Source organism: Bubalus bubalis, chromosome 17 (genome assembly GCF_019923935.1).
Source record: "Bubalus bubalis isolate 160015118507 breed Murrah chromosome 17, NDDB_SH_1, whole genome shotgun sequence".
Taxonomy (NCBI): Eukaryota; Metazoa; Chordata; class Mammalia; order Artiodactyla; family Bovidae; genus Bubalus; species Bubalus bubalis.
This window is the reverse complement of record NC_059173.1, coordinates 4,112,779-4,137,705: the sequence shown is the minus strand read 5'-3', so window position 1 is coordinate 4,137,705 and position 24,927 is coordinate 4,112,779. Positions and strand designations below refer to the sequence as shown.

General features: G+C 47.8%; 1 protein-coding gene across 5 annotated transcripts in view; it reads right to left on the bottom strand.

The window, feature by feature from the left end:
* The window catches only part of THOC5 (THO complex 5), a 30,387-nt gene extending 5,795 nt beyond the window's left edge, over nt 1-24,592 (bottom strand). Inside the window, exons 1-19 of one of the 5 annotated variants that reach the window (XM_025267393.3) lie at nt 24,448-24,592; nt 23,675-23,787; nt 22,716-22,847; nt 18,330-18,473; nt 17,298-17,414; nt 17,051-17,148; nt 14,160-14,306; nt 12,648-12,762; nt 10,829-10,961; nt 10,081-10,113; nt 8,499-8,576; nt 7,791-7,831; nt 7,488-7,587; nt 5,943-6,051; nt 3,542-3,643; nt 2,857-2,953; nt 2,187-2,301; nt 664-767; nt 430-517 (exon numbers count right to left, since the gene is read on the bottom strand). In XM_025267393.3, the coding sequence (XP_025123178.1) occupies nt 430-517; nt 664-767; nt 2,187-2,301; nt 2,857-2,953; nt 3,542-3,643; nt 5,943-6,051; nt 7,488-7,587; nt 7,791-7,831; nt 8,499-8,576; nt 10,081-10,113; nt 10,829-10,961; nt 12,648-12,762; nt 14,160-14,306; nt 17,051-17,148; nt 17,298-17,414; nt 18,330-18,473; nt 22,716-22,811 (1,717 nt within the window). In that variant the 5' untranslated portion in view covers nt 22,812-22,847; nt 23,675-23,787; nt 24,448-24,592. Of the gene's footprint in view, nt 1-429; nt 518-663; nt 768-2,186; nt 2,302-2,856; nt 2,954-3,541; nt 3,644-5,942; nt 6,052-7,487; nt 7,588-7,790; nt 7,832-8,498; nt 8,577-10,080; nt 10,114-10,828; nt 10,962-12,647; nt 12,763-14,159; nt 14,307-17,050; nt 17,149-17,297; nt 17,415-18,329; nt 18,474-22,715; nt 22,848-23,674; nt 23,788-24,228; nt 24,250-24,447 lie in introns of those variants that run through there. The other 4 variants (XM_025267394.3, XM_044929982.2, XM_025267395.3 and 1 more) reach the window with 4 other exon arrangements.
* Between the last annotated feature and the right edge of the window lie 335 nt (nt 24,593-24,927).

Here is a 24,927-nt window from a genome sequence, read left to right as displayed (position 1 = left end):
AGCGGTGAGGAGTCAGAGCTCTCAATGCCTCCCCAAGTGAGTGCAGGGACTGCAAAGAGGGAGTAGAGTCCTGTGCTTCACAGCCTGAGAGTGACAGCCCTACCTTGAAGAGAGGACGAGCAGGTCTCTGATTCTAAAGGGTGATGAAGCAAAGGGGCTCAGAACTCAGGCTCAGAGATTTGACTGGGTGTGTGACTCAGCATCACCTACAGAGCGGGAACGTCACCAGCGCCGGGACCGTGGTGACGATTAGCTGAGGTGGGACTGTTGCAGAACAAGTCCTGGCCGAACGCTGCCTCTCGTAGCCGAGACTACTAAGTCCCCGAGGCAGGAGCTCAGGTCTTTAGCTTCCGTGGGCCAGCTCCCAGGAAGGTTTGCTTCTCAGCGGCTCCCCTCACCTAGAGCCACTGCCATCAGCAGAGCGGTTACCTGTGCCCCTCTCCACGAGTGCCATGTAGTAGAGGTTGGTGTCCCCGGCCAGTCCCGCCTCCACGATGTCTTTGGTGAAATGCAGCTCCTGGAAGTCACCAAGGACAGGGGGGGGAGCTGTTGGCGCCTCCTGTCAGACTGCCCCGCCCTTCGGGAGGAGCAGCAGCAGAAAGGAGACACGGGTCTGCTGTCCCCAGGACAGCAACGGTGGCCTGTCGCCCCCCCAACACCTACCGTGTAGTCCTCATGGGCAATTGTCACCCACTTCACCAGGCGAGAGACGACCTTTGCAGGGAAGAGGTAGTGGCAGTCGCTGGTGACCGGGACAATGCCATGCTCTAAGAGAGAGCAGGACAGGGGGCGTCACAGGTGGAAATCGGCCGCCACAGCTGGGTAACCGGCACCCTCTGAAGGGCTCAGATGGCCCTGCCGGCTGTCCAGTTACACTCGGTACTCAGGTTAACATGGGCCAGGAACGGAGGCACGTCAACCTGACCTTCGCCCAGTGCTTGTGCTTGCGGCAGGACCCAGCCCCAGCACTCACAGCGCTTCATCCTTAATGCAAACGAAAACCCCCTGCAGCCAGAACCAACGAGGTGCCTCCGTGGCAGTGAGTGTTAATTAGATCAAATAGCCGAGAGGGCTGTTCTCGCAGCTGACCTTGTACGAGGAAGGACTAAAGTCTTCTGTGCCGGTTCCTCTAGAGGAGAAGAGCAGGAGGGCTGCTCCAGGGCGAATTCCTGCTGGTGTTTCAATAAGCAAATATGCTAACATGGTACAGGCTATCCAGGATGACAATCATCCAACCTTGGGACAAAACAAACTCCACAATGCTGACAGGGAGCCTGGAGAAACCAGAGTCCACGTGGGGCCTCCAGACGGGTGCTGGGAACTCAAAGCCTTTCCTGACAGTGGCTCTTTTTTTTGACGTGGACCACTTTTAAGGTCCTTATTGAATTTGTTATAATATGGCTTCTGTTTTGTTTTGGATTTTTGGCTGCAAGGCATGCGGGATCTTAGCTCCCCAGTCAGAGATAGAACCTGCACCCTCTGCGATGGAAGGCAAAGTCTTAACCACTGGACCACCAGGGAAGCCCTGAGTGGCTTTTTTCAGATTGGAAAGATCTTAACCCTCCTTCACTCGAGCCTTGCACCTGACAGGCTGTGACAAGTGTTTACAGAATGAATAAATGAGAAGCCCCCACATGGCCACCATCTTGGTCAAGGATCAGAATCACTTGGGAGCTTACGGTGAACCCTGGGGTCAGCCCCGGCCTGGAGGATGTCAGCTCAGGAGTCAGTGGAGGGAGGAGGCATGGGTCACGGAACAGCTGTATTCAAGTAAGCTGAGCCCAAGCTCTGCAGAAGCAGGGCTCTGTCTTGTGCTCGTGGCTCCTTCCCCAGCACTATACTGGCGACCCCAAATGAATGAGGTTCCTGTTAAAATGCACAGCAAAGTCTGCCATGTGCTGACCTAGCATGAGTGCTCCCGACCAGTGCTCCAGACCAATCCAATAAGATGGACTCCCAAAAGGCTCTGGGAGGGCCGAGACGGCCTTGTAGCCCTGCGGGGAGCTCACACCTCTGCTTGGCGGCCTAGAGTTCTCCCCAGTGGCCCAGCTAACACCTCTCTTCAGCAAGAGCCAGGGAGCCAGCCGACTCTGTCATCAGGATTCAAGACGTCTGAGCACGGGGCTCCGTGGTCTTTGTCCTTGTGCTGAGTGTCTCAGGCCACAACCCTGACTAACACCGCTTACCCAGGGAGGCAAACTGCTTGTGGAGGGCCAGGCGGGACTGCACCCTGGTCTTCAGCAGTTTCATGGTGGTCTCCATGTGACTGGCGCTCAGAGAGTGGTCTGTGATCACAGTGTGCTGTGGGTGACAGAGCACAGCACACACGTGAGTGCTCCCTGTGCCTTCCTCCTGCCACCCCTCTCTCCCAGGGCCTGCCTGCCTGTGGCGGCCAGGACCACCCACGTCCTGGCGTAGATGTCTTCTGGGGATAGCAGGGTCTCCCTGAAGTGGGGGCCAGAAACCGAGTCCCAGCAGGAATGATACAAGCTGCTGGGATCTTAAGAGGCTGGGGGAAAGGAAGGCTTCTGCTGAGGTGCCAGTTGCCCTGGGGTTCATTTCTGGCACCTTTGTACATAAGACCAAGGGGAAGGAGCACCGGGAGCCATGGGACATGCAGGGCAAGGATCCAAGTTACTTTGACCTGGTGGGTAATAGGCTCAGGGTGAAAGCAAAAGATACCTAAATGCTTGGAGGCCTTGGACACTTTAGAGTGAAGGGAGGACAGGTCACAGCCCAGAGGGCTGGCATTCTGCTAGTTTCAAGTCCCAGAGGCCATCAGAAGCCCTTCTGGAGTCTGCAGAGAAGGAGAGGAACAGGGCTCCTCAGCCAAGGGGACTCAATCAGTGGACACACCTGAGGCTGCTCTTTGGGGAAGTGAAGGCCACCCAGCTTCTGCACCCACAAGTAGGGGTGACCGAGGTCAAGTACGTAGTCCCTCAAAGTCAGGATGCTGCAGAGAAGAACAAAGAATGGAATGAGTTTAGAAGTCACTTCCGCAGTGGTCCCAAGGCATATGCCTCATCCCACCCTTTCACCTCCCTTAAACAGAACGGTCCTGCAGGCTCAGTGCACTCATGGCCAGGCCGGCAGCAAGGCCTCTGAAGTTCATCAGTTCCCTGCTGTGAATTTTCTCTCTCCCACAGCCAATTTTCTTCTTTTCCCTGGCAGTCTTCAACTCATTAGCAAATCTCAATGAAAAGGCAGTGTACTTTTACCTTTTCATCAGTCTGGCAATTTATAAAGTATTTTCTAAATTTTAGTCCTCAAGAGAACTAAAACGTTAAACACACCTCTTACCACATTCCCAGAGTTTTGACCCTTCCACCCTTCCCCATCCTTCTCCAGGGCCTCATGAGCAAGAAAGGACAGGTGTCCCCTTCTCTGGATGGAGCACTCCCTCTTGCTCCACCATTTCTCCACCCCCCACCCCCACCCCCAGAAGACCTCTGGTCCTAACAGGTCTCCTGCTTTGGGTTTGAGTCACCGGAGAAACTCTGAAGTGGACAGGCTGGAAGAGGAGGAAATGCTGCTGACTCACCCAACTTTATCGAATTGATACTGATTGGCTGGATTTGGAGTCTTCTTTCCATGATCCCCAGGGTACAAGCAGCTCAGGACTGAGTCAGGAGACAGCAAGTCACTGGAGGAGGGAAAAGACTGCAATGAGAACACCGGCCAAGCCCTTGGCTCAATGCAGATGTGGCCATCTGGGGGTGGTAATGCCCTCTCCCACTGATGAGAAACGCCACCTTTTACTGAATGCTTCCTGCAGTCCAGACCCTGTATATGCCTGCGGTCATCAGATCCTCACAACCCTATGAAGTAGGGAGGATTAGCATTTCATTCTATGGAGGAGAAACTTGAGGCTGTGAAAGATTCAGCAAGCCCAAGCTGACACTGCTAGTAAGCGCTGGAGCCAGGATTTACACTGTTCCATCAAAGACAGTAATACTATTAATCACCATTTTTGTTTGTTTGTTTTTGGTGCAGATCCCATCTCTGGTTGAGGAACTGCGGCCCCTGCCTTGGAAGCATGGAGTCTTAACCACTGGACCACCAAGGTAGTCCTTTAATCACCAATTTCTAAAAAAACCTATCCCTTCAAGAAGTATACAGTGACCAGAGCCTTTCCTCAAGGGAGCAAAACCCTGTGACACCAGAAATAGGAACACTCAGAACTTTCATAGGAGCAGAACAGATTTCTACCCCAAAGAGATCCAGTGTGCAGCTCTGATGCTCTGTCTATCTCACACTTCACCTCATCTCATGCTGCCACAGAAAGAGCTCCCCTTGAACATTCCCAGAAAAGATACATCACACAGACCGGAGACAAGGTGACCTAGTGCTGTAAGCAGAAAGACAGTGACGCCAATGCCACCTACTCACAACGGTTAAACATGTAATTGAGAGTGACGATCAGAGAAGAGACAGCACAGGCGCAGAATGGAGTAATTTGATCACAAAGGCCAACAGGGCCCAATCTTTCCCTTCATCCGTGGGAGCTCCCCTTCACCTTCCCAGGACAGCATTAGGAGCGACTCAGGCAGACGGCGGATCCTGCTGCTCTGAGCCCGGCAGGCCTCCGGGAACTCGGCCCAGGAGAGTGGCAGTTTGTGGCTCTGCACTGCTCTGTCCTGCCAGAGTCTCCCTGCATCACCCCCACCCCCAAGGGTCTCTGTCCCCTTCACTGCTACAGAGAACTAGCTATAAAATCAGTAACCATCACTCTTTTAGCCAATATTCAGTGACTGATACTAATATACTGAATCAACCAAAATAAAACAGTAAAACTGCACAAGATTAGGACTTGAAATTGGCAAAACCTGATGGAATGATCAAATTCTGACAAATTTCCACCCACAACATGTGGCTCAGGACAACTGAATTTGGTGAAAACAATGGACATTAAAGAGCAGGTGACTGCATGTGCAGAGGCTGGTGAGGAGAGGGCTTCAGGGTTCAGTGGAGCCAGCCTGCAGCCCCAGGGCTTAGCAGGTGGGCATCTGAGAAGGGAGCAGGCAGAATGCTCACCACAAGGAGCTCCACCCGGCCCTCTGGCTGCGCAGCGCGACTGGGAGGTCTGGAGAAGCCAGCCCCGGCTCCCCCTGCTGGCTTGAGGTGGGAACGGGACGACAGCACCCACAGTGCTCGGGATGACCCAGCATCTCTCAAGCACAGGGACAAGAATGCAGCCAGGAGCTGGCACGGACGCTAAGCACAGGGTGGACGGCAGCCACCCTCGGGCAGCCCCTCGAAGAGCCCTGCCCCACCAGGCACCAGCCCTGCGCCTCCCGGTCTATCTACACCTGACGTGAGGACTCAGTGGGGGCAGGGTTGGGAGGCGAGCCAGGCCAGGCGAGCCTCCTTCACCCCCAGGCCCTCTTGGTCCTCTTCCCTTCCTCCCACGACCAGCGGCCACGGTCAGGGCCTTTCTGGGGATGCTGCCCCTGTGGCTGCCTCTATGTGCCTCTGCTCACCCTTCTCAAAACCCACCCACCAGTCTTCTTCCCACTGCCCCTGCCAGGTAAGGACAACCTGGGATTGAGCTGAGCTGCAGAGTAAAATCCCAGGCCCTTGGGACAGAAAAAGACAAGAGAAAGAGAGGCTTACATCTGTCAACCTGGTAAAGTCTGCCAAGTCTCACGTTCACACTCTTTCCACTGGTGTAAAAGCTGGAGCCCACCCACTCCATTTACAACAGGCTGCAGCCGTTTCTGTCATCGGCTGTGTAGCAAGAAGGCTGCACGGATTCCAGTCAGTGAGTGCTTTCTAAATATACCCTCAGTGAGCCAGGACTTCTGGGCTGTGTGGACGGACGCGACAGCAGAAGCCAGTGAGGTGGTGAAGCCCCTCCGAGTCAGGTGAGAGAGGATCCGGGAACAGCCCAGCAGGCAGGTGCCCATCACACCCCCGCCCACACCGCAGCCCCGCAGCGATACCCTGCACTGATGGGGGTGATCAGCTCCGTGGCGGTGGTCACTTTGGCTTTCACTGTCATGATGTTGAGGTTCATGAGGTAGTAGAAAGTCAGGTGCAGCACACTGTCATCTGGAGGGGAGGACGAAAAGAGACATCCTTTATGAGCTGACATTAGAAGGGAGTCAACAGAATCAGAGAAAATCAACGACATTTAAGATCTTTCACACAAAAACAACGGCAACTTAATATTGAGTTTAAAAAAGTCTCTACAAGTTCTTTACTACTCCTCCCTCCAAGAGGGGGAGCTTCATTTTCCTCCCTTCAGAGTGGATTGGACATAGAGACTGCTTCCAACTAAAACAACAAGGAAAAGAAGCGATCAAGTGATCACCAGGTCAGCAAGTGATCTGGGTTAACATCACTAGTACCAAGACGCAGTGATTCCATGGATCCCTAGTAATACAGGACGGTGAACACCCCATCTGTGGTGTGCTTTCTCCAAAACCCACAACCTCAGTCTAATCAGAAAACATCAGACAAGGCCAAACTGAGAGTCTTTCTACATGATACATAAACCTCATCTTCCAAAGTGTCAAGGTCACAAAAAACAAGCAAAGACTTGAGGAGATTAAGGGGCACAATGACCAAATGCACGTGAGATCCTGGATTGAATCTGGGAACAGGAAAAGGGCATTAGGGGAAAAACCAGGGGCATCTGAGTAAGTTCTATAGTTAACAGTATAGTACCAATGAAACTAACTCTGATTTTGAAAACTGCACTCCAGTTAAGTAATCATGTACAGATGTGAGAGCTGGACCATAAAGACGGCTGAGCACTGAAGAACTGATGCTTTCAAATTGTGGTGCTGGAGAAGACTCTCGAGAGTCCCTTGGACAGCAAGGAGATCAAACCAGTCAATCCTAAAGGAAATCAACCCTGAATATTCATTGGAAGGACTGATGCTAAAGCTGAAGCTCCAATACTTTGGCCATCTGATGTCAAGAACTGACTATTGCATAGACTATTTCTTGAAAATACACAGAAAACCATCATAATGGCTGCCCTTGGAACTCAGACCTAGGTCCAGGGTCTGGGAGGCTGGGGTGAGAAGGAAGCTTATGTCTGACCATTAACTCTTATCATGCTAGGATGCTTTATCACGTGCTCCAGTATCCATATGAAGCCAGTTTCAAAACCCACATTCTCTGCAGAATACAAAGTTCTACTTGTATGTATTAAGCAAGTTGATTATGTTGTATGTCAAGAGTATGTCAAAAGCTGCATACTCTTGGTGACTTGCTGTTTATCTGACCTGTCAAATTCAGGAAGATGGTAGCTTCATCAAGTGTCCCTGATGTGTCTAATGGTTTTGCTATGTTTTTAGGGTTATGATTCAGGAAGGGAAAATAAAGTCAAACTCCATGAAGAACAATAAAGGAAAACAGAAATATGAAACCAGAATCTTCCCATAGCCAAGGGGGCGTTGGTTTGCCAGACCCTGCGTGGCTGCAGCTGGCCGCACTCCTTGGTGTTAGGAGATGCCCCAGACCACAGGGAGCCAGACCTTTGCACTTCAGGTCCAGCAGCACAGACAGCGGGTGCCTCTTCAGCATCTCCTTGCGCTTGTCATCTAGCTGAACTCCCAGTGTGGGTCGCCGGCGTTTCTGGACAAAGGAGGGAGTTGAGCAGGTTATGCACACGTCACAGGAACCCCCCTTTCCCTCTCCCTGCCACCCAGGGCTTCAGCACTGGGACCTGTGCTTCAGCTCTCAGGCTGCCAGGATCCCAGCCGCCCTCTCTTTCACATCTCTCTCTTCTGCTTCCAGGGAGGATGGCACCTGGCAGCTAGTGGGCCCCACGCTCTCACCGTGGTCTGCTCCTCCTCGGCGTCCGAGTCGCTCTCATCGTCTGCAGTGACAGAAAGAAAGCAGCTGGGGGATGAGGGGACTCCCCCAATTCTCCCCAGAGCACCTCCTCATGGCATGTAAAAGGGCTCAGGCTTTTGTCAATGAATTTCCTTAGAATAAATAATAAATCGCTGTTTCTCACTCGGTACAGTACAGCGATGCAAGGAAAAGGATAATGACCTATAATCCCATCACTCCTGAGTTCTTTCAGTGCTTTTTAATGCTGTCCTAGGGACATCCTAAGGTCCTCCGCTGGTGATGGAAGCAATAACAGTAACATAAACAGCAGCAGCAGCTCATGCATCTGACGATTACATGCCATGTGCTGAGGGTAACGCTGAGGGATCTACATGCCCGACCTCCTTTAACCCACATCACAATCCTAGATACACAAGCTATCACTACCTTGCTTTGACAGGTGAGTGAACTGAGGCTCCAAATGTTGAAGAGTTTCCCCAGCACAGTGAGCTAGTGAGAAGCAAGGCTGAAATCCAAAGGGAGGGCTTTTCCCTGTTTACCCCAAGCACTGAGACACTGAATCCAAGCTCCCTGCCACTCAGAACCAGTACGGCTCATTTCCACAAGACGAGAGATGGCCCTGGGTGGGGACCTGGCGCCCCCGGAATCAGCAGAGGAGGACGTGGGGGAGGACCCTGAGCACCACTTACCCTGGGAGTCCTCGGGAGGCTTGAACAGAGCCTTGGCCTCATCCACGCTGCCTTCAATCGCCACAGACAACATCTTATCTGGGAGCAAGAAAGAACCGCCTGTGACAGCTGCTGAGGGAAGGAGCTCACCACACAAGCAGGCCCGCCCTGGGGCCGCACTGCCCACACCTGCCACAGCTACTTACTGACCGGGGCTGGGAGGCCAAACGCCCTTTCTCCAGATGCAGAGCAGCAAGGCAGGAAACCCAAGTCTTTTGTCCATCATTTACTGAAAACAAGGACTCAAAGTGCAGATTCCTGGCCAAGCATCACCTGAGACTAGATGTGAATTCTCTTTTCAGGTTTACACCAAGGCACAGAAATCCAAACCAATGGCCCAGAGCCACATGGCACAATTCTGCCAACTATCATAAAAGCTCTCATCTGGACCCTGTAACTGTCCACATCTTAGGAACGACAGCTCTCCCCTCAGTTCTTATTCTCTCTTCTGTGCTACACCAAACACCCAGCACCTGCCTGTCACATTTAATTGGAAGAAGGACAGTGGGGAGGAAGATGGAACCTGCAGTCTACTCTCGGGCCTCAGTCTCTACCCAACCAACTCCCAAACTCACAACCTGGGAAGTTATGTCACTGCTCAGAGCCTCAGTTTCGGCACCTGTGAAATGGGGATTTGACAGATGGGAGCTGCCCAGCTGGCTGATGAGGACTGAATGAGCTAATACCTGTAACTTTAATTTTAAAATTACTTAAAAAAATTCACTTTGAATCCTCACAACAACCCTACAGGAGAAATACTATTACTCTAGCCATTTACAGATGAGAAAATTAAGGCTAGGGATGTTAGATACAACAGCCAAGTAGACAAACTAGGATTCAAGATCAAGTCTATTCAACCTGAGCTTGGTCCTTCTGCTGCTGCTGCTAAGTTGCTTCAGTCGTGTCCGACTCTGTGTGACCCCATAGATGGCAGCTCACCAGGCTCCCCCATCCCTGGGGTTCTCCAGGCAAGAACACTGGAGTGGGTTGCCAATTCCTTCTCCAATGCATGAAAGTGAAAAGTGAAAGTGAAGTCGCTCAGTCGGGTCTGACACTCAGCAACCCCATGGACTGCACCCTACCAGGCTCCTCCGTCCATGGGATTTTCTTCCCTCTACCACAAAACTAAGCAGCCTGATCCCTGCACCAGGCCTGACACCTCACCGAGTGATGCCTGGATCTGCCTTTGTGGAACTCTGTGCGTCTGGTGCTGGGAGGTCAGAGAGGCTATAGCCCTTCTTGCTCCATTCAAAGCGGTGTACAGAGATGCACATAGTCATGGGGGCCGAAAAGAGTTTGCCCAAGAGTGTAAAGAAGGATGACAGACTTCCCCCAAGGGGCAGGCCACTGACGTATTCCCAGGTGGCTGACCACTGCTTATCACTGACAACCCTGCACGAACCATCATAGCTCGTTCCAAAGAAACTGGCCACCCCCACCAAACACAGGCAAATGCCAGACTGTTCTTTTGACTGGTTTACTCCTGGAATTCCACAGTAAAATGGGTTGGATTTCAAACACAAAAGAAAAGAAAATTACTCACCCTGTCTAGGGGGCTGGGAAGATTTCCTATGAGCTGATGATGAAAACAGGAGGGAGAACAGAGGGGAGGGAGAGGATCAAAGGGACCGGGAAGACACAAGAAGAGAGACAGTAATGTGTGGATGCCGCGGCTGGGAGGACAGGCATGCACCGATGCAGCGTGGGTCTGAGGTGGTGGGGTGGGGAGGGGAGAAAAGTTTAGGTGCTGGGGGAAAGCTGCAGGAAGGCAAGAGGTAGAATCTCCAGAAATGTCCCCAATTCTACTGGAGTCACTGGCTGCCTTCAAGCTTAATAAGGACACCTCCTCTCCCCTGGTAATTCACTGTGACAACATGCGGCCTGTCCCAGGGCACGGCGGTGAAAGCCTGGGAGAGCTGGCTGGGACCTGTGTTCACCGAGCTTCTCCCTCAAGCGAGCTGAAGGCACCGATCCACCTGCCAAGCGTGCCTTGATGGGGGAAGCGCTTGGGAGCCTGGAGAGGCTGCCTGGGCACTGAACCCAACAGTCGACCAGCCAGGCTCATCAGAGATTCAAAGCCATCCATCCTGGAGTGCCCATCAGGTTAGTCCAGCCTCAGGCCAGCTGGTCAAAGCAGCCATGCTGGGCGGTGCAGAGGGGAGGCAGTGTCTGTCACCTGAGGGCTTCTGGGCAGGGCCCGGGAGCTTTCCTCGGCAGGCGGTGCTTCCAGTGCCTCCCTGGCCTCAGCCGCTGCTCCCACAGCCCCTCTTCCCCGCCCGCCCCACACTCACCACAGGCCTGCCCGTACGCAGTGGCTTGGACAAAGAGCACATAGAGGGGAGGCGGCAGGTGTCTGGCTGTCTCGTACTGCTTGTGAGCCTGGTCGAAGGGCATGAACAGGTACTCCTGCACCGGGAGGGAGGCCTACAAGCAACGGAAGAAGGGATTTTGTTTCTCTTTGGTAGGCAGTTCACACAGGAACCTTATCAAGGTGACAGCAACAGCAAACAATAAGAAAATGCACTTTAAACAAAGATACCCAAGGAGCTCAGCTCAGCGCTCCGTGATGACCGAGAGGCATGGGATGGGGGGATGGGTGGGAGGGAGACTCGTGAGGGAGGGATATATGTATACTTATAGCCGATTCACGTTGTACAGCAGAAACTGACACAATATTATAAAACAATTACATTCCAATTTTTTTTTAAAGGAAAAAAAAAAAAGATACCAATTCCACTAGCTTCAGGAAAATATCAAGTACCTAAACATCAAGTGTGTAAACTTCTACACAAACACCTGAGAAATGAAAGGTCTAAATGAATGGAGATATACGCCACGTGTACACAGTGGCAGTCACTGTCTCCCCAGACTGTGAGAGGAATAAAGTAACTTCTGGAAAACTGGTAATGTTCTTCTCAATTCTGAGTGTTGATTACACAGATATGTTAAAAAATGTGCACACGGTGAAAATTCATTGACCTGCATGTACATTTACAAGCTGTATGGTTTTATGTAAAATTATTTTTTTAAAGTAATACGAGTATTTCTTTTTTAAAAGGTTGTATTCAAGTTTATAAGGCAAAAGTTCCCAGTTCCCAGCCACCAAAGGTAACCATTAATGGTCTGGTGTGAAAACATACTTTTCTAAGCACACAGATGACTTAACACACACACGCATGCATTCAATACTCTGTAAATGAAGGCGCGTGTACAAGAGATTATACTACATGTTCTCCAACTTGCATTTGTTTCATAATTTTACAGGCAGTAATAGGCTGTTCCACACTTCCATCACAACTGTTAAGACTGAACCGTACAAGAATTTATTTACCCTACACCCTACTTAGGAGCATTTGGAGTGCTTCCAGTTAACAGGAAAAATTTAAGTACAACCAAAACTTTAAGTTTCTGACTTCTGTCCTATATGAGTATCTGTTAATTCTATACCTAGGGTTGAAGAGAGGAAACACAGATCTTGCCAAATCCTACAAAACTGAATTTTTAATTTCTCTAGGGTCCTTTTACAGAGTTCCTCCATATTAGCCATATACTCTGCTTTATAAAACTATAAAGATTTAAATCAAATCTGACTTCACAAACAAAAATAAGGTCACCCATAAAGAAAGACATTGCATTTTACAGGTAAAAAGTGGGGACTTTCCCTCCCGAGGTACCTCATGGCTTTCAGTACTAGTGAAGTTCTTTTCAGAGTGAGAGCTCTACTAAGCAGCTGGCCCCTGAGGTGCAGTCAGGGGACCGAGCATCCACAAGCGTGGGTCCTCGCGGACCACAGGCTGGTGGAGGTCATGCGAGGGTAAACTCTGCTTACAGTCTGTGACAGTGTTTTACCTGGAAGAGGCGCTGGTGAAAACACCCAGGTAGATGTGTATATGCGTTCCTGAGCCCATCCTGCCTGCATTTCCTCCACAAAGGACACAACCTTCCTATGCCAGCTGTGCGCCTGCAGACGGGACCATCCTCGCATTGTGCTCTAGGCTCACAGACCCGACAAAACCCACAGGGCGATGCGTCTGCTGGTGGCCTGAGGTCACTGGATGGTGAAGGCCAAGTAAAAGCCAAGGAGGTGGCGGGCTGTGGGGAGACTCTCACCTGCATGATGCTGTTGAGACGAGGCTGGAGGCTGCTCAGGTACTCCTTCTTCACCTCAATCTCCTTGAGGATCTTCTCCTTGTTGGACAGGCACTCTCGGTACTTCTCCGCCAGCCTGTTGAGGGAGGACAGAGCACTGTCCTGGGATGCTCTCCAGGGACAGCCCAACACACCTGTTCACCACCAGACTCTACCTAATGACCGCAGTCATGATGAACTGCTAACGTTTACCTAGCATTTACTACGTGCCAGGCACTATGGAGAACCTTTATAAACATTATGGCATTTAATCCTTTATAAAATCGCTGGAAGATGGGGACTTTTCTTATCCCTGAAGAAGGAAACCAAAGCTCAGGCAGGTGGGTAACTTGTCCAAAGTCGTCCAGCTAAGAGCAAGCACAGAGTTGGGCTCTGAATCCAGGCCTGTTTGCTCCAGAGGCCATGCTCTTAACCACTAGGGAATACTCCCATGTCACCTCCTGCTTCATTTTTTGCCTCAGAGGCTAGACCCAAAACTTTCACAAACATACGGACCCAGCAGTTACAGAACCTAAATGAGGCCCACAGACTGGCCTGAGTGGGGATGGATTCCAGGCCAGAGCCACAGGAAAGGAACTCTCATGGCTTAGCCAAGGGCAGGCTACATACTGGACAGGGGTGTGACAGGCCAGTCCCATGTGCTAAAAAGCTGAAACCAACTCCCTAAGATCCAGACTCTGTATTTAATAAATTTATAATGTAGACCAAAGGCACAAAATACACTCAACAACAGAAGAATGCAAGGGATTAAAAACACCACCTTTTCTGACAGAAAACAAAGCAAATGTGCCACACAAAAGCCCCAGAATTCCTGTACACATGGAAACAGGAAAAAGTCACCATGGTGGAAGGGATACAACCATAAAACGTCTAGGGTGAAAAATGTATATACATACCATATCCTAAGAAAACTCTTGATTAAATTACAAAGTATAGACATTCTATTTACACTTAATAAAGAAAAGCTCTTTATTAGTACAAAAAGTTTCATATGTAAAGGGGTGCCTCAATGCATTATTTACAATAGCAAAAAAATGCAAACAACTTAAAAGTCCAATCCACTATAGAAACAATTATGTGACAATTTACAATGGAATGCTGTATAGCCTTCTGAAATAATGTTTGCAAAGCTTTGCAATACCATATGAATATGCTTATGGGTGGGGGAAAAGGCAAAAAAAATTGAATTTATAGTACAAAAGGTATTTAAGTCTTAGGCATTAAAATTTTCAAGGAAAGGTTACCTCAACTTTCTTGTAACAGCCTTAAGCAATTCGAACCCCACTTACGGTACAGCCGGTCAAGTGTGAAATGCTAAGTGTGACTTAAAAAAAACGCAATTTGGTCTTAGAGGCCATTCTGCTGGTCCCACTGTGCTTTACTATTGACCCTGGGACAGGACAAAGCACTGGCCCTGGTGAATACAGGTTCATGTCTGTACAGGTGAACAGGTCAGGAAGGAGGAAACGCTACCTTTTCCGCTGCTCCAGCTCCCAGTCCAGACGTGCAAGGGTTTGCTGGTGAGGGTCTCCCATGGTGACTTCTGCCTTGCTGATATCTGGAGGAGCCTCCTTATAAAACTCCTCTAAGCTGACCAGATCAATTTCTTCGTGCTTTGACCTGTAGTCAAAAACTCAACGTCAAGCTGCTGTTCTCAGAAACACTGGCTCAAGCGGGCCCCCAGTTCCCCAGGTATGTGTACTCTGGCCTGGTCTACAGCCACTCAGGAGCCTGGAATCCAGGCTTCTCAGCAAATGCTCATTAGTAGGTATTTCAGTGTGAAGAGAGGTAGTTGGTGACATGCCACAGGATCCTTACCCACGGTGCCCAAGCTTTATACCCATGATTTAACTAAAGACCTAGAAAGCAGGCTTATGAAACGTATAGACCTCTCCAAGCTCTGCAAGAGAGCTAAGAGATTAAAGAATCAAATAAAAACATCATAGTTGGGCTTCCCTGGTGGCTCAGTGGTAAAGAATCCACCTGGCAATGTAGGAGACATGGGTGCAATCCCTGATTTGGGAAGATCCTACAGGCTGTGGGGCAACTAAGCCCAAGCTCTCTAGAGCCAGGGAGCAAGAATTACTGAGTCTGGGCTCCCCAGAACCCATGCTCAGCAACAACAGAAGCCACCACAATGAGAAAACCCCCCTACTGCAATTACAGAGTAGCTCCCACTTGCTGCAACTAGAGAAAAGCCTGTGCAACAACAAAGACCCAGCACAATCATAATTATATAAATAAAAAGAAAATAGCTTATCAAACAATGTATTCATGGTCATAAGGAAAATGAATTAAAAAAAAAAACAAAACAACCCATTATGGTCTAGGCCTAGAATGTCAGGTTCAAACCAAGAAATGCAATTTAGCGGGAATAAACATAAAGGTCTACATTTAAGTTTAAATTATTAACTATCTAAGCTTAACATGAGGAAGATTCAACATGGTAGGACTGATGTGAAAAGATCTAGAGGCTTTAACTATTACATGTATAGTGGCACATGTGTATAAAAGAAATCCAATCCCTTTTGCTACATGAACACAGTAGTGCTCAGGTTGTATAGCAGTGATAACAGGAGCTGCCATGTATTACGTACCCACTGTATACCATCCTTCAGTTCAGTTCAACTGCTCAGTTGTGTCCGACTCTTTGTGACCCCATGGACTGCAGCACGCCAGGCCTCCCTGTCCATCACCAACTCCCGGAGCTTGTTCAAATTCATGTCCATTGAGTCGGTGATGCCACCCAACTATCTTATCCTCTGTCATCCCCTTCTCTTCCTGCCTTCAATCTTTCCCAGCATCAGTATCTTTCCCAAGGAGTCAGTTCTTCACATCAGGTGGCCAAAGTATTGAAATTTCAGCTTCAGCATCCTTCCAATGAATATTCAGGACTGATTTCCTTTAAGATGTACTGGTTTGATCTCCCTGCAGTTCAAGGGACTCTCAAGACTTTTCTCCAACACTACAGTTCAAAGGCATCAATTCTTCGGTGCTCAGGTTTCTTTATAGTCCAACTCTCACATCCATGCACGACTACTGGAAATACCATTCTTATCTCACTTAATTCTTACAATAACTGAGACAGGGATCATTACTTCCATTTTTCAAATGAAACGGAGGCTACCATCAGTAAGCAGCTTGCCCAAGGCCACAGAACTAAGGAGGGGCAGAGCTGGGAGCTGAACCCAGGCTGTCCAGGGTCCCTGGTCCTTCCACATGGCCACTGCTTCGCCACAAGATTGCATTCGGCTGCATTCTGTGTTTGTTGGCTTTCATCTGAACAAGAGTAACAGGTGGAGCATCATACCCTTGGTGTTTTTATACCTTTCTTATTTTTAAATAGCAATATTTTAAAAACTTCTTGTGAATCTTAAACTAAAGAGTTTATTTCCTCCATGTACCCTTCTCCCAGGTTAGCTTAATATCTAAGCATGATAGTCAAAACCAGGAAACTGTCAACTTTACAACACTGTTAACTCAGTTACCTGATGTGGATTTTACTTCTGTATTTCAGCATAATTATGGGATAAATTTGTGGAGCAGAGAAAGACGCCTCTCAAAAATCAGCACACACCAGACCCAATGTCTAACGTGAGATGGCTGGATGACATCACTGACTCAATGGACATGAGTTTGAGCAAACAGGGAAGCCTGGTGTGCTGCAGTCCAAAGGTTTGGAGAGATCAGACACAACTTAGCAACTGAACAACAACAACAATGTCTAACGTGGTCTCCCTCATCTCAAGTTTATTACAAATAAAACCTGACTCCTTTCAGTTTACACAAATAGGTCTGACCAAGCAAGAACATGCTGCCCTCTCTTATTCTGTCTATTCCTTCCTCTTTCTGATCTTTCACCTTGGACTTACCAAGAGGCATCACAGTTTAAGAAGGACACTGACAAACTGTGGTTTGTTCACCTAGAGGAAGCCAGGCAACAAGGGGTTCAGGTTCCAAAGAATGAAATCCATTTGCAAAAATGAACTGCTGGAACTTCAGAGGGAAAAGCTGGGCCAAAAGGTTAAAAAGATGTAACTGGAAGTGAGCTGCTCACATACAGTGCTCAGGAATCAAACTGATAATGCGAAGACTCTCCCTGCTGGGGAGAGACAACTGCTTTTCACCACGGTCAGAGCTAAAAACTCCAAAGGGTCAGACAGGCTTCTGAGGTTCTTTGTGCAGCCTGGAACTGCTGCTTCCGATTTTCCCATTCAGAAGTGATTTATTCATCCTTTCCCCAGATCCTGCAGTCTCCAAGTGCATCTGACTCCTTTTTAAAGAAACTGGCTCACACTGAGCTACGAAGGAAAAGGCAGTTACCAGCAGATCACCATGCCAAAGCCCTGTGCTCCAAAACTCACTTAAACTCCAGACACTTGGTGATCTCCTTCTGCAGGTGCATCACCTCATACAACAGGTTCTGGAGCTGCAGGTGATAGGCGTCCACTTTCTGCTTGGCCTGCAAGGAGGACAAGGTCAGAGGGGAATGGGACAAGGTGGGGTGGGGAAGGGCAAAGCACAGCAGGCTGCAAACTCAGAAAAAGGGAAAGGGGATTAGGGAGGGGGTGAGAGGGAGGAAGGAGCAGGGTTAAATCTCTCAGCTCCTACCTCATGGGTCTGATCTCTTCCTTTCTTCAACCTGATGTGGGCTAATCGATTAAGCTTCTTTAGAGTCATGAAATGCACACAGCTCTGGATCCTCCGATCTTCTATCTCAACTGCCTGCTGGCCGAGAAAACTGATAAAGACCTTGACAAATGGAGCTGGCTCAGCTTCCTTCAGCCCCTCACTGCTGACCCAACCTCATCTAGAGTTAAGAACAGACACTGGAAGGAGCTCAGAACCATGAGCAGTGTCAGGGGGAGATGGAAGAATAACTGTATAAGGGAAATGCTTACAGTTTCCAGGCCAAAAAAAAAAAATTTCTGCTTGGACCAAAGTAACAGGAATCAAAGATGGAACAAATGCAGCCAACACACAAACCAAAGCTGTCTCTACATAATGTACACAGAGATCCAAATAGCGCCACTGCACTCCATAAATGACCTCTATAAACGCTACAGAATTAATTTGAACAAAAATGGTAGAACTATAGCTGTAAAACTTGACTACAGTCAAACAGATAGGCTGTAATAATCTTAACAATATTGGCCAGGATAAGCACAAATAAGTGAGATTCCTGAAAAAATATGGATTGTTTTGAACTTCTTACCCATTGAGTTTTCAGTCACACTGTTTTGTTACTCTGCCCTGAAACCTGTTTTTTTTTTTAAATTTAATATTAACAGTTTTTGGTCTCTATGACTTACTTGTATACATCTGGTCTTATATGTGCAAGGGTGACTGATGGTATTATTCATTTACTCCACACCTAGGAAAATGCCCAGCACTTAATAAATATTGTTTCAACGAATTATCAAATTACAGTTATGGAAAAAAAATGATTAATCCTATACTTTCATGACTGTTGTTGGTGACCATGCGGTGATGTTACAATAAACTAATAGGCAGATCTCTAGAGCCCTCAGGGTCTAATCCCCTGATGATGGCAGGACACAAGACCAAAATCAGGAAGGGCTGTGACAGGTGCAAAACAGATCCATCCATGCAGACCCACGTCCGCCCATGCCCGCTCCTTACCGCGTCCTTGCCGCCCCTGCTCTTCAGGTCCTGAATCTCGGCCATGAGCCTCTGCAGCTCCTGGCACGTGTACTTGTACAGCTCATAGTCTCTGCCAGGGTCTCGCAGGTCCACCTCAGCCTCCTCACTGTAGTATTTACCTTCCTGTGGAGGCAAGGATCAGGCCTTGTGGTGTGGGAAGTAAAAGTCTCTCCAGTGGAACAAGGGACACTTAGCTGAGATCAGTGATTATGAAGCCCCCCAAATCAGGTCTCTAAACAATCTGGTCCTCAAATCAAATGCTTTTCTTTCTTCCTCTTTCTGATTGTAAAGTAATGCATGCTTGGTGTTAAGAGATTCAGAGATTCAGAGTGAAGACTATCAAAACGAAAGTGAATAATTGCCTATAATCTCACCTCCCAGCCTGAAATAACTCATTGTTAATACTGTGGATAAATGCATCAAAATAAAATAAAATGGGATCATACTGTTCATACTATTTAGTACAATTTCTCATCACAATAAAGATCTCCAGTAAAATGGCTACACACAGATGAACCAGAATTCATTTAACCAAATTCCTTCTGATGGGTGTTTAGATGGTTGAGACAAGCTTTGGCAGAAACTAAAATATCCTAATTGGTCTCCTAGCCTTTGGAATAAACAAACACATCTCTTTCAGAGAGAGTCAGTTAACAGTTAAAAATATTGCATCTGTGTGTTTCAAAGTTGCTGAGAGTAGATCTTAAAAGTTCTCATCACAAGAAAAAAAAATTTGTAACTATGTAACATGATGGATATTAACTAGACATTTTGGTGATCATTTCACAAAATATACAAATATCATTATGTTGTACACTTGAAATTGATATGTTGTGTCAATTATACTTCAATTTAATTATAAAAAAAAAAAAAGAGTGAATGGGAATCAATGCCTCTCAAAGGATAAAGTTCTTCAGTTCAGTTCGGTTCATTCGCTCACTAGTGTCCGACTCTTTGCAACCCCATGAATTGCAGCACGCCAGGCCTCCCTGTCCATCACCAACTCCCGGAGTTCACCCAAACTCATGTCCATCAAGTCGGTGATGCCATCCAGCCATCTCATCCTCTGTCATCCCCTTCTCCTCCTGCCCCCATTCCCTCCCAGCATCAGAGTCTTTTCCAATGAGTCAACTCTTCACATGAGGTGGCCAAAGTACTGGAGTTTCAGCTTTAGCATCAGTCCTTCCAAAGAACACCCAGGACTGATCTCCTTTAGGATGGACTGGTTGGATCTCCTTGCAGTCCAAGGGACTCTCAAGAGTCTTCTCCAACACCACAGTTCAAAAGCATCAATTCTTTGGTGCTCAGCTTTCTTCACAGTCCAACTTTCACATCCATACACGACCACTGGAAAAACTATAGCCTTGACTAGACGGACCTTTGTTGGCAAAGTAATGTCTCTGCTTTTGAATATGCTATCTAGGTTGGTCATAACTTTCCTTCCAAGGAGTAAGCATCTTTTAATTTCATGGCTGCAATCACCATCTGCAGTGATATTGGAACCCCAAAAAATAAAGTCTGACACTGTTTCCACTGTTTCCCCATCTATTTCCCATGAAGTGATGGGACCGGATGCCATGATCTTCGTTTTCTGAATGTTGAGCTTTAAGCCAACTTTTTCACTCTCCTCTTTCACTTTCATCAAGGGGTTTTTGAGTTCCTCTTCACTTTCTGCCATAAGGGTGGTGTCATCTGCATATCTGAGGTTACTGATATTTCTCCCGACAATCTTGATTCCAGCTTGTGCTTCTTCCAGACCAGCATTTCTCATGATGTACTCTGCATAGGAGTTAAATAAGCAGGGTGACAATATACAGCCTTGACGTACTCCTTTTCCTATTTGGAACCAGTCTGTTGTTCCATGTCCCGTTCTAACTGTTGCTTCCTGACCTGCATATAAGTTTCTCAAAAGGCAGGTCAGGTGGTCTGGTATTCCCATCTCTTTCAGAATTTCCCACAGTTCATAGTGATCCACACAGTCAATGGCTTTGGCATAGTCAATAAAGCAGAAATAGATGTTTTTCTGGAACTCTTTTGCTTTTTCGATGATCTGACGGATATTGGCAATTTGATCTCTGGTTCCTCTGCCTGTTCTAAAACCAGCTTGAACATCTGGAAGTTCACGGTTCACGTATTGCTGAAGCCTGGCTTGGAGAATTTTGAGCATTACTTTACTAGCATGTGAGATGAGTGCAATTGTGCGGTAGTTTGAGCATTCTTTGGCATTGCCTTTCTTTGGGACTGGAATGAAAACTGACCTTTTCCAGTCCTGTGGCCACTGCTGAGTCTTCCAAATTTGCTGGCATATTGAGTGCAGCACTTTCAGAGCATCATCTTTCAGGATTTGAAATAGCTCAACTGGAATTCCAACACCTCCACTAGCTTTGTTCGTAGTGATGCTTCCTAAGGACCACTTGACTTCACATTCCAGGATGTCTGGCTCTAGGTGAGTGACCACATCATTGTGATTATCTTGGTTGTGAAGATACTTTTTGTACAGTTCTTCTGTGTATTCTCGCCACCTCTTCTTAATATCTTCTGCTTTTGTTAGGTCCATACCATTTCTGTCCTTTATTGAGCCCATCTTTGCATGAAATGTTCCCTTGGTGTCTCTAAAAGTTCTTAATTTTAATTTCCTAAATCTGAAGAAAGCATCATCTTCTATTTAAACTGAAGCTGGTATGTTTTACTCTAGTTTAAAAAAAAGCCCACAATCAATCAATATAGTTAAGTCACACAACCTATGGACTGGGAGAAAATATTTGCAAACACTGCAATTAACAAAGGCTTAGTTTCCAAAATATATATTAGCTCATACAACTCAGTAACAACAACAAAAGACCCAATCAAAAAATGGGCAGAAGACTTGCACAGATATTTCTCCAAAGAAGACATACAGATGGTCAATAGGCACGTGAAAAGATGCTCAACACTGCTAATTATTAGAAAAATGCATATGAAAACTACAATGAGGCATGACCTCACATGGGTCGTAACAGATATCCTTAAAAGGTCTACAAATAAGAGATGCCAGAGTGTGGAGAAATATACTGTTGGTGGAATGTAATCTAGTGCAGCCACTATGGAAAACAGTATGGAGGTTCCTCCAAAAACTAAAAATAGGGTTGTCACATGATCCAGCAACTCTACTTCTGGGCATGCATGTATTGGGACAAAACTCTTAACTAGAAAAGATACATGCACTTCAATGTTCACAGCAGCACTATTTACAATAGTCAAGACATGGAGGCAACCTAAGAGTCCCTCAACAGATGAATGGATAAAGAAGATGTGGTGTGTGTCTAAATATACATACACACACATATATACATACATACACATATACACTGGCTTCTCTGGTGGCTCAGACAGTAAAGAATCTCCCTGCAATTCAGGAGACCTGGGAAGATCCCTTGGAGAGGGAATGGCTACTCACTCCAGTATTTTTGCCTGGAGAATCCGACGGACAGAGGAGCCTGACGGGATATAGTCTATGGTTGCAAAGAGTTGGCCATGACTACGCGAGCATGCATGCATACATATACACACATACATACACTTACACACAATGGAACAGTACCTAGCTTAAGAAAGAATGTAGATCGGCAGCAACCAGGATGGACCTAGAGACTGTCATGCCCAATGAAGTAGGTCAGAAAAAGACAAGTACCATATGATATCACTTATGTATGGAATCTAAAATATGAGACAAAAGAACTTACAATTCACAGACACAAAGTACAGATTTGTGTTGCCACGGCGAAAGATGGATTGGGATTAGCAGATACAAACTATTATACACAGAATGGATAAAACAACAAGGTGCTACTGTATAGCGCAGGAAACTATATTTAACATCCTGTAATAAATCATAATGGGAAAGAAAAACTTAAAGTTAAGTCATAAATCAGCTTGACAGATTCAAGGATAGAGAAACAGCAAAAGAAGAACCTTGCTGACCACAAGAGCACTCAGGCCATAAAAGGTTCTTTGGGGACATGGTTCTGGTACCATCTCAGGAACAGACGAGGACTGCACATCTCCCAAGCCCTAGGGGCATGCTGTGGATGGACTGTCTTCATCTGACCATCAGGAAAGCTGGAGACGCACACTATACTAGAATATTCATTCTCTGTCCAACCACTAATCATGTCTTATATAGGCTTGTTGGTTCTTGGGATACTGCAGCCAAATCTGACATGGATACTTAAGTCTTGAAGAGCCAAGGGAATTCCAGGCACATGATCAAGCAGAGGCCACCTGGGAGGCTGTGCCCATGACCCTCAGCTGCTGCAAACCCACAGCCAGGTGCTTGGCCCCAAGCTGCAAATTTCTCAGCAGTACAGCAGCCCTGGCTGATCTCACCTGCTCAGTGTCAGAACGAGTACGCTTCCCTTCAGCTGGAGCTCCATCACTTCGGATCACTTTGGGCTTTCGTTTTTTGCTTGATTCTGATGACATGGTTGTTTGGTAAAGTCAGGAGGGAACAGCAGAGACCTGTTAAGAGAAAGCTTTCAAGCTTTTCTGGAGTTGTACTTGGAGATTTTCCTGGAGTCAGAATACTGAAGTCTGTCTAGCAGTTCTGGCCGCTTATACTCTCGGTAAATCAAGAAAAGTCATCAACCCTCTAAAGCTCTGTAAAAAGGGGAATCATCCCTGTCTGTTCAAAATGAACTCGTCTTCCTCATCACCACCCCACTGACCAAACTCCTCAGCCAGGCACATAAGCCTCTTCGCAGTACTACTGACTGATCACTGTGCTCTGGACCTTCAGCTAAGCACTTTAAGGGTATGTTCTCATTTGGTTCTTAAAACAAGGATTCTCTCAGACACGAACAAGCATCTCACTTACAGGTGAGAACACTGAGGGTCAGGAAGGTGAATGACTTGCCCAGGATCACACAGCTAGTATGCTAAAGCTTGGATCCACCCCACGCCACAGCAGTGCTCTGGGTAACTACATTATTGTGTCTTGTTGTCTTGCCACCGTGTCATCTGGTGATGCCCTCAACTCCCTGGTTGGCCCGAAAATTTAAAAGAACGGAACGGACATTTCATGGGGCTCTAGCACAAAGCATCCTCACTCTGCTACCTCTATTGACTGTCACCAGAGACCCCTGAGGTGGGAAGCCCTATCCCCCAAATCCCAGTAAATCTGTCACCAACACTTAATGAGGGAGCCAAGATCTCCCGAGAGTCCAGTCACAGAAGCCCCAAGTTGAGTCTCAACTCCTCTATCTCATGACTGTGAGTTCTGGGACAAGTCACTTCCTTTTTCTCTGCATCTGTTTCCTCATAGATCAAATGAGAACAACAGTCCCTACCTCCAGGGTGGTAGTGGACATTAAAGCAGGAGGCGTTGCACTGGGGAAGGCAATGAAGATGATCTGGGAGCTGGGCATCAGATGGTACCCGAGTGGTTAATAATGTTGAATACCTATGGAGAAAGTTAATTCCTGTCAGTTCTCTTTAGAAACTTCTAAACTGCCTCACAGAGAACGTCTCATTTCTTTGGTTGGCCTTTAACATCTACAAATGCCAATGTCCCTTTATTAAAGAAAGGACTCTATCTCAGATCCTTAGATACCTGAAATCTAGTCACAGTCACTAATTTTTTCATGTTCAATACATTAATCTTTTTTTATCATTACATCCTGCATAGGACAGTGAAAGAAGTGTTCTATTTGTGGTAGAGATTAAAATTTTTCTTTCAAAGTAAATTTAAATTTAAACAATGACTCATTTAAAAATAAGTTAATTTTCCACAGAGAAGGGGCCCGAACGGCGTCAAGTGTGGGAAAGCCTGACTTTGACCGCACAGTCAAGAGTGCCTGGCACAGGCACGCGCATAATACAAGTGAGTTGGTGCCACCACCACCTTCGGGGTCGTTTTCTAGAGGCTGCACTGTGGGGCCTGACGATGCTGCGGCCAACATTCTCCACAGGAGGAAACTGAGACCGCGGCGCCCAGCGGCTCGGGTCCCTTGGGAATGACGGCGGAGAACCGGGCTTAGACCCGAGCCCGGGCACGTCCTCGCGCGGCCCACTCCCCAGTTCCAGCGCGCCCGGCACCACCCCGCCCCGGCCCCCTCCTCACCACACGGCGCCCGGACGCGTCCCGGAGAGCGCGCCACTTCCGGCGTCGGGACTCTGGGGCTTGAGCACCATAGAGAAGCAGAAGGAAGGAGCGGCCGACCGGAAGTCTTCTGCGGAGGCCGGAAGCGGACCGCGAAGGAGCCCTACACAGCCGGCGGGCGGTGCAGGCGGCTGCTGGGCTGTAAGGGACAAGGTGGTGGCGGCAACTGGGTGGTCTGGGCGGGTCCCAGCCGGCTACCCGCCTCACGTTATCCACTGAAACCAGGAAACCGAGGCTCTACGGAGAGACTTGCACTTTGAACTTTTTAAGTTCAAATAAGGGCTCGTTCATTCTGTCCCCAGCGCCTAAAGTAATGCCCAGCAACTAGTAGGCGCTCTGCCAAGTATTTGTCAAATGAATTTGTCGTGTGCCCAAGGTAACACAAGAATGTAGTAGTGCCATGATCTGAACATTTGTGAATTTGCCTCCCTAACCTGGATT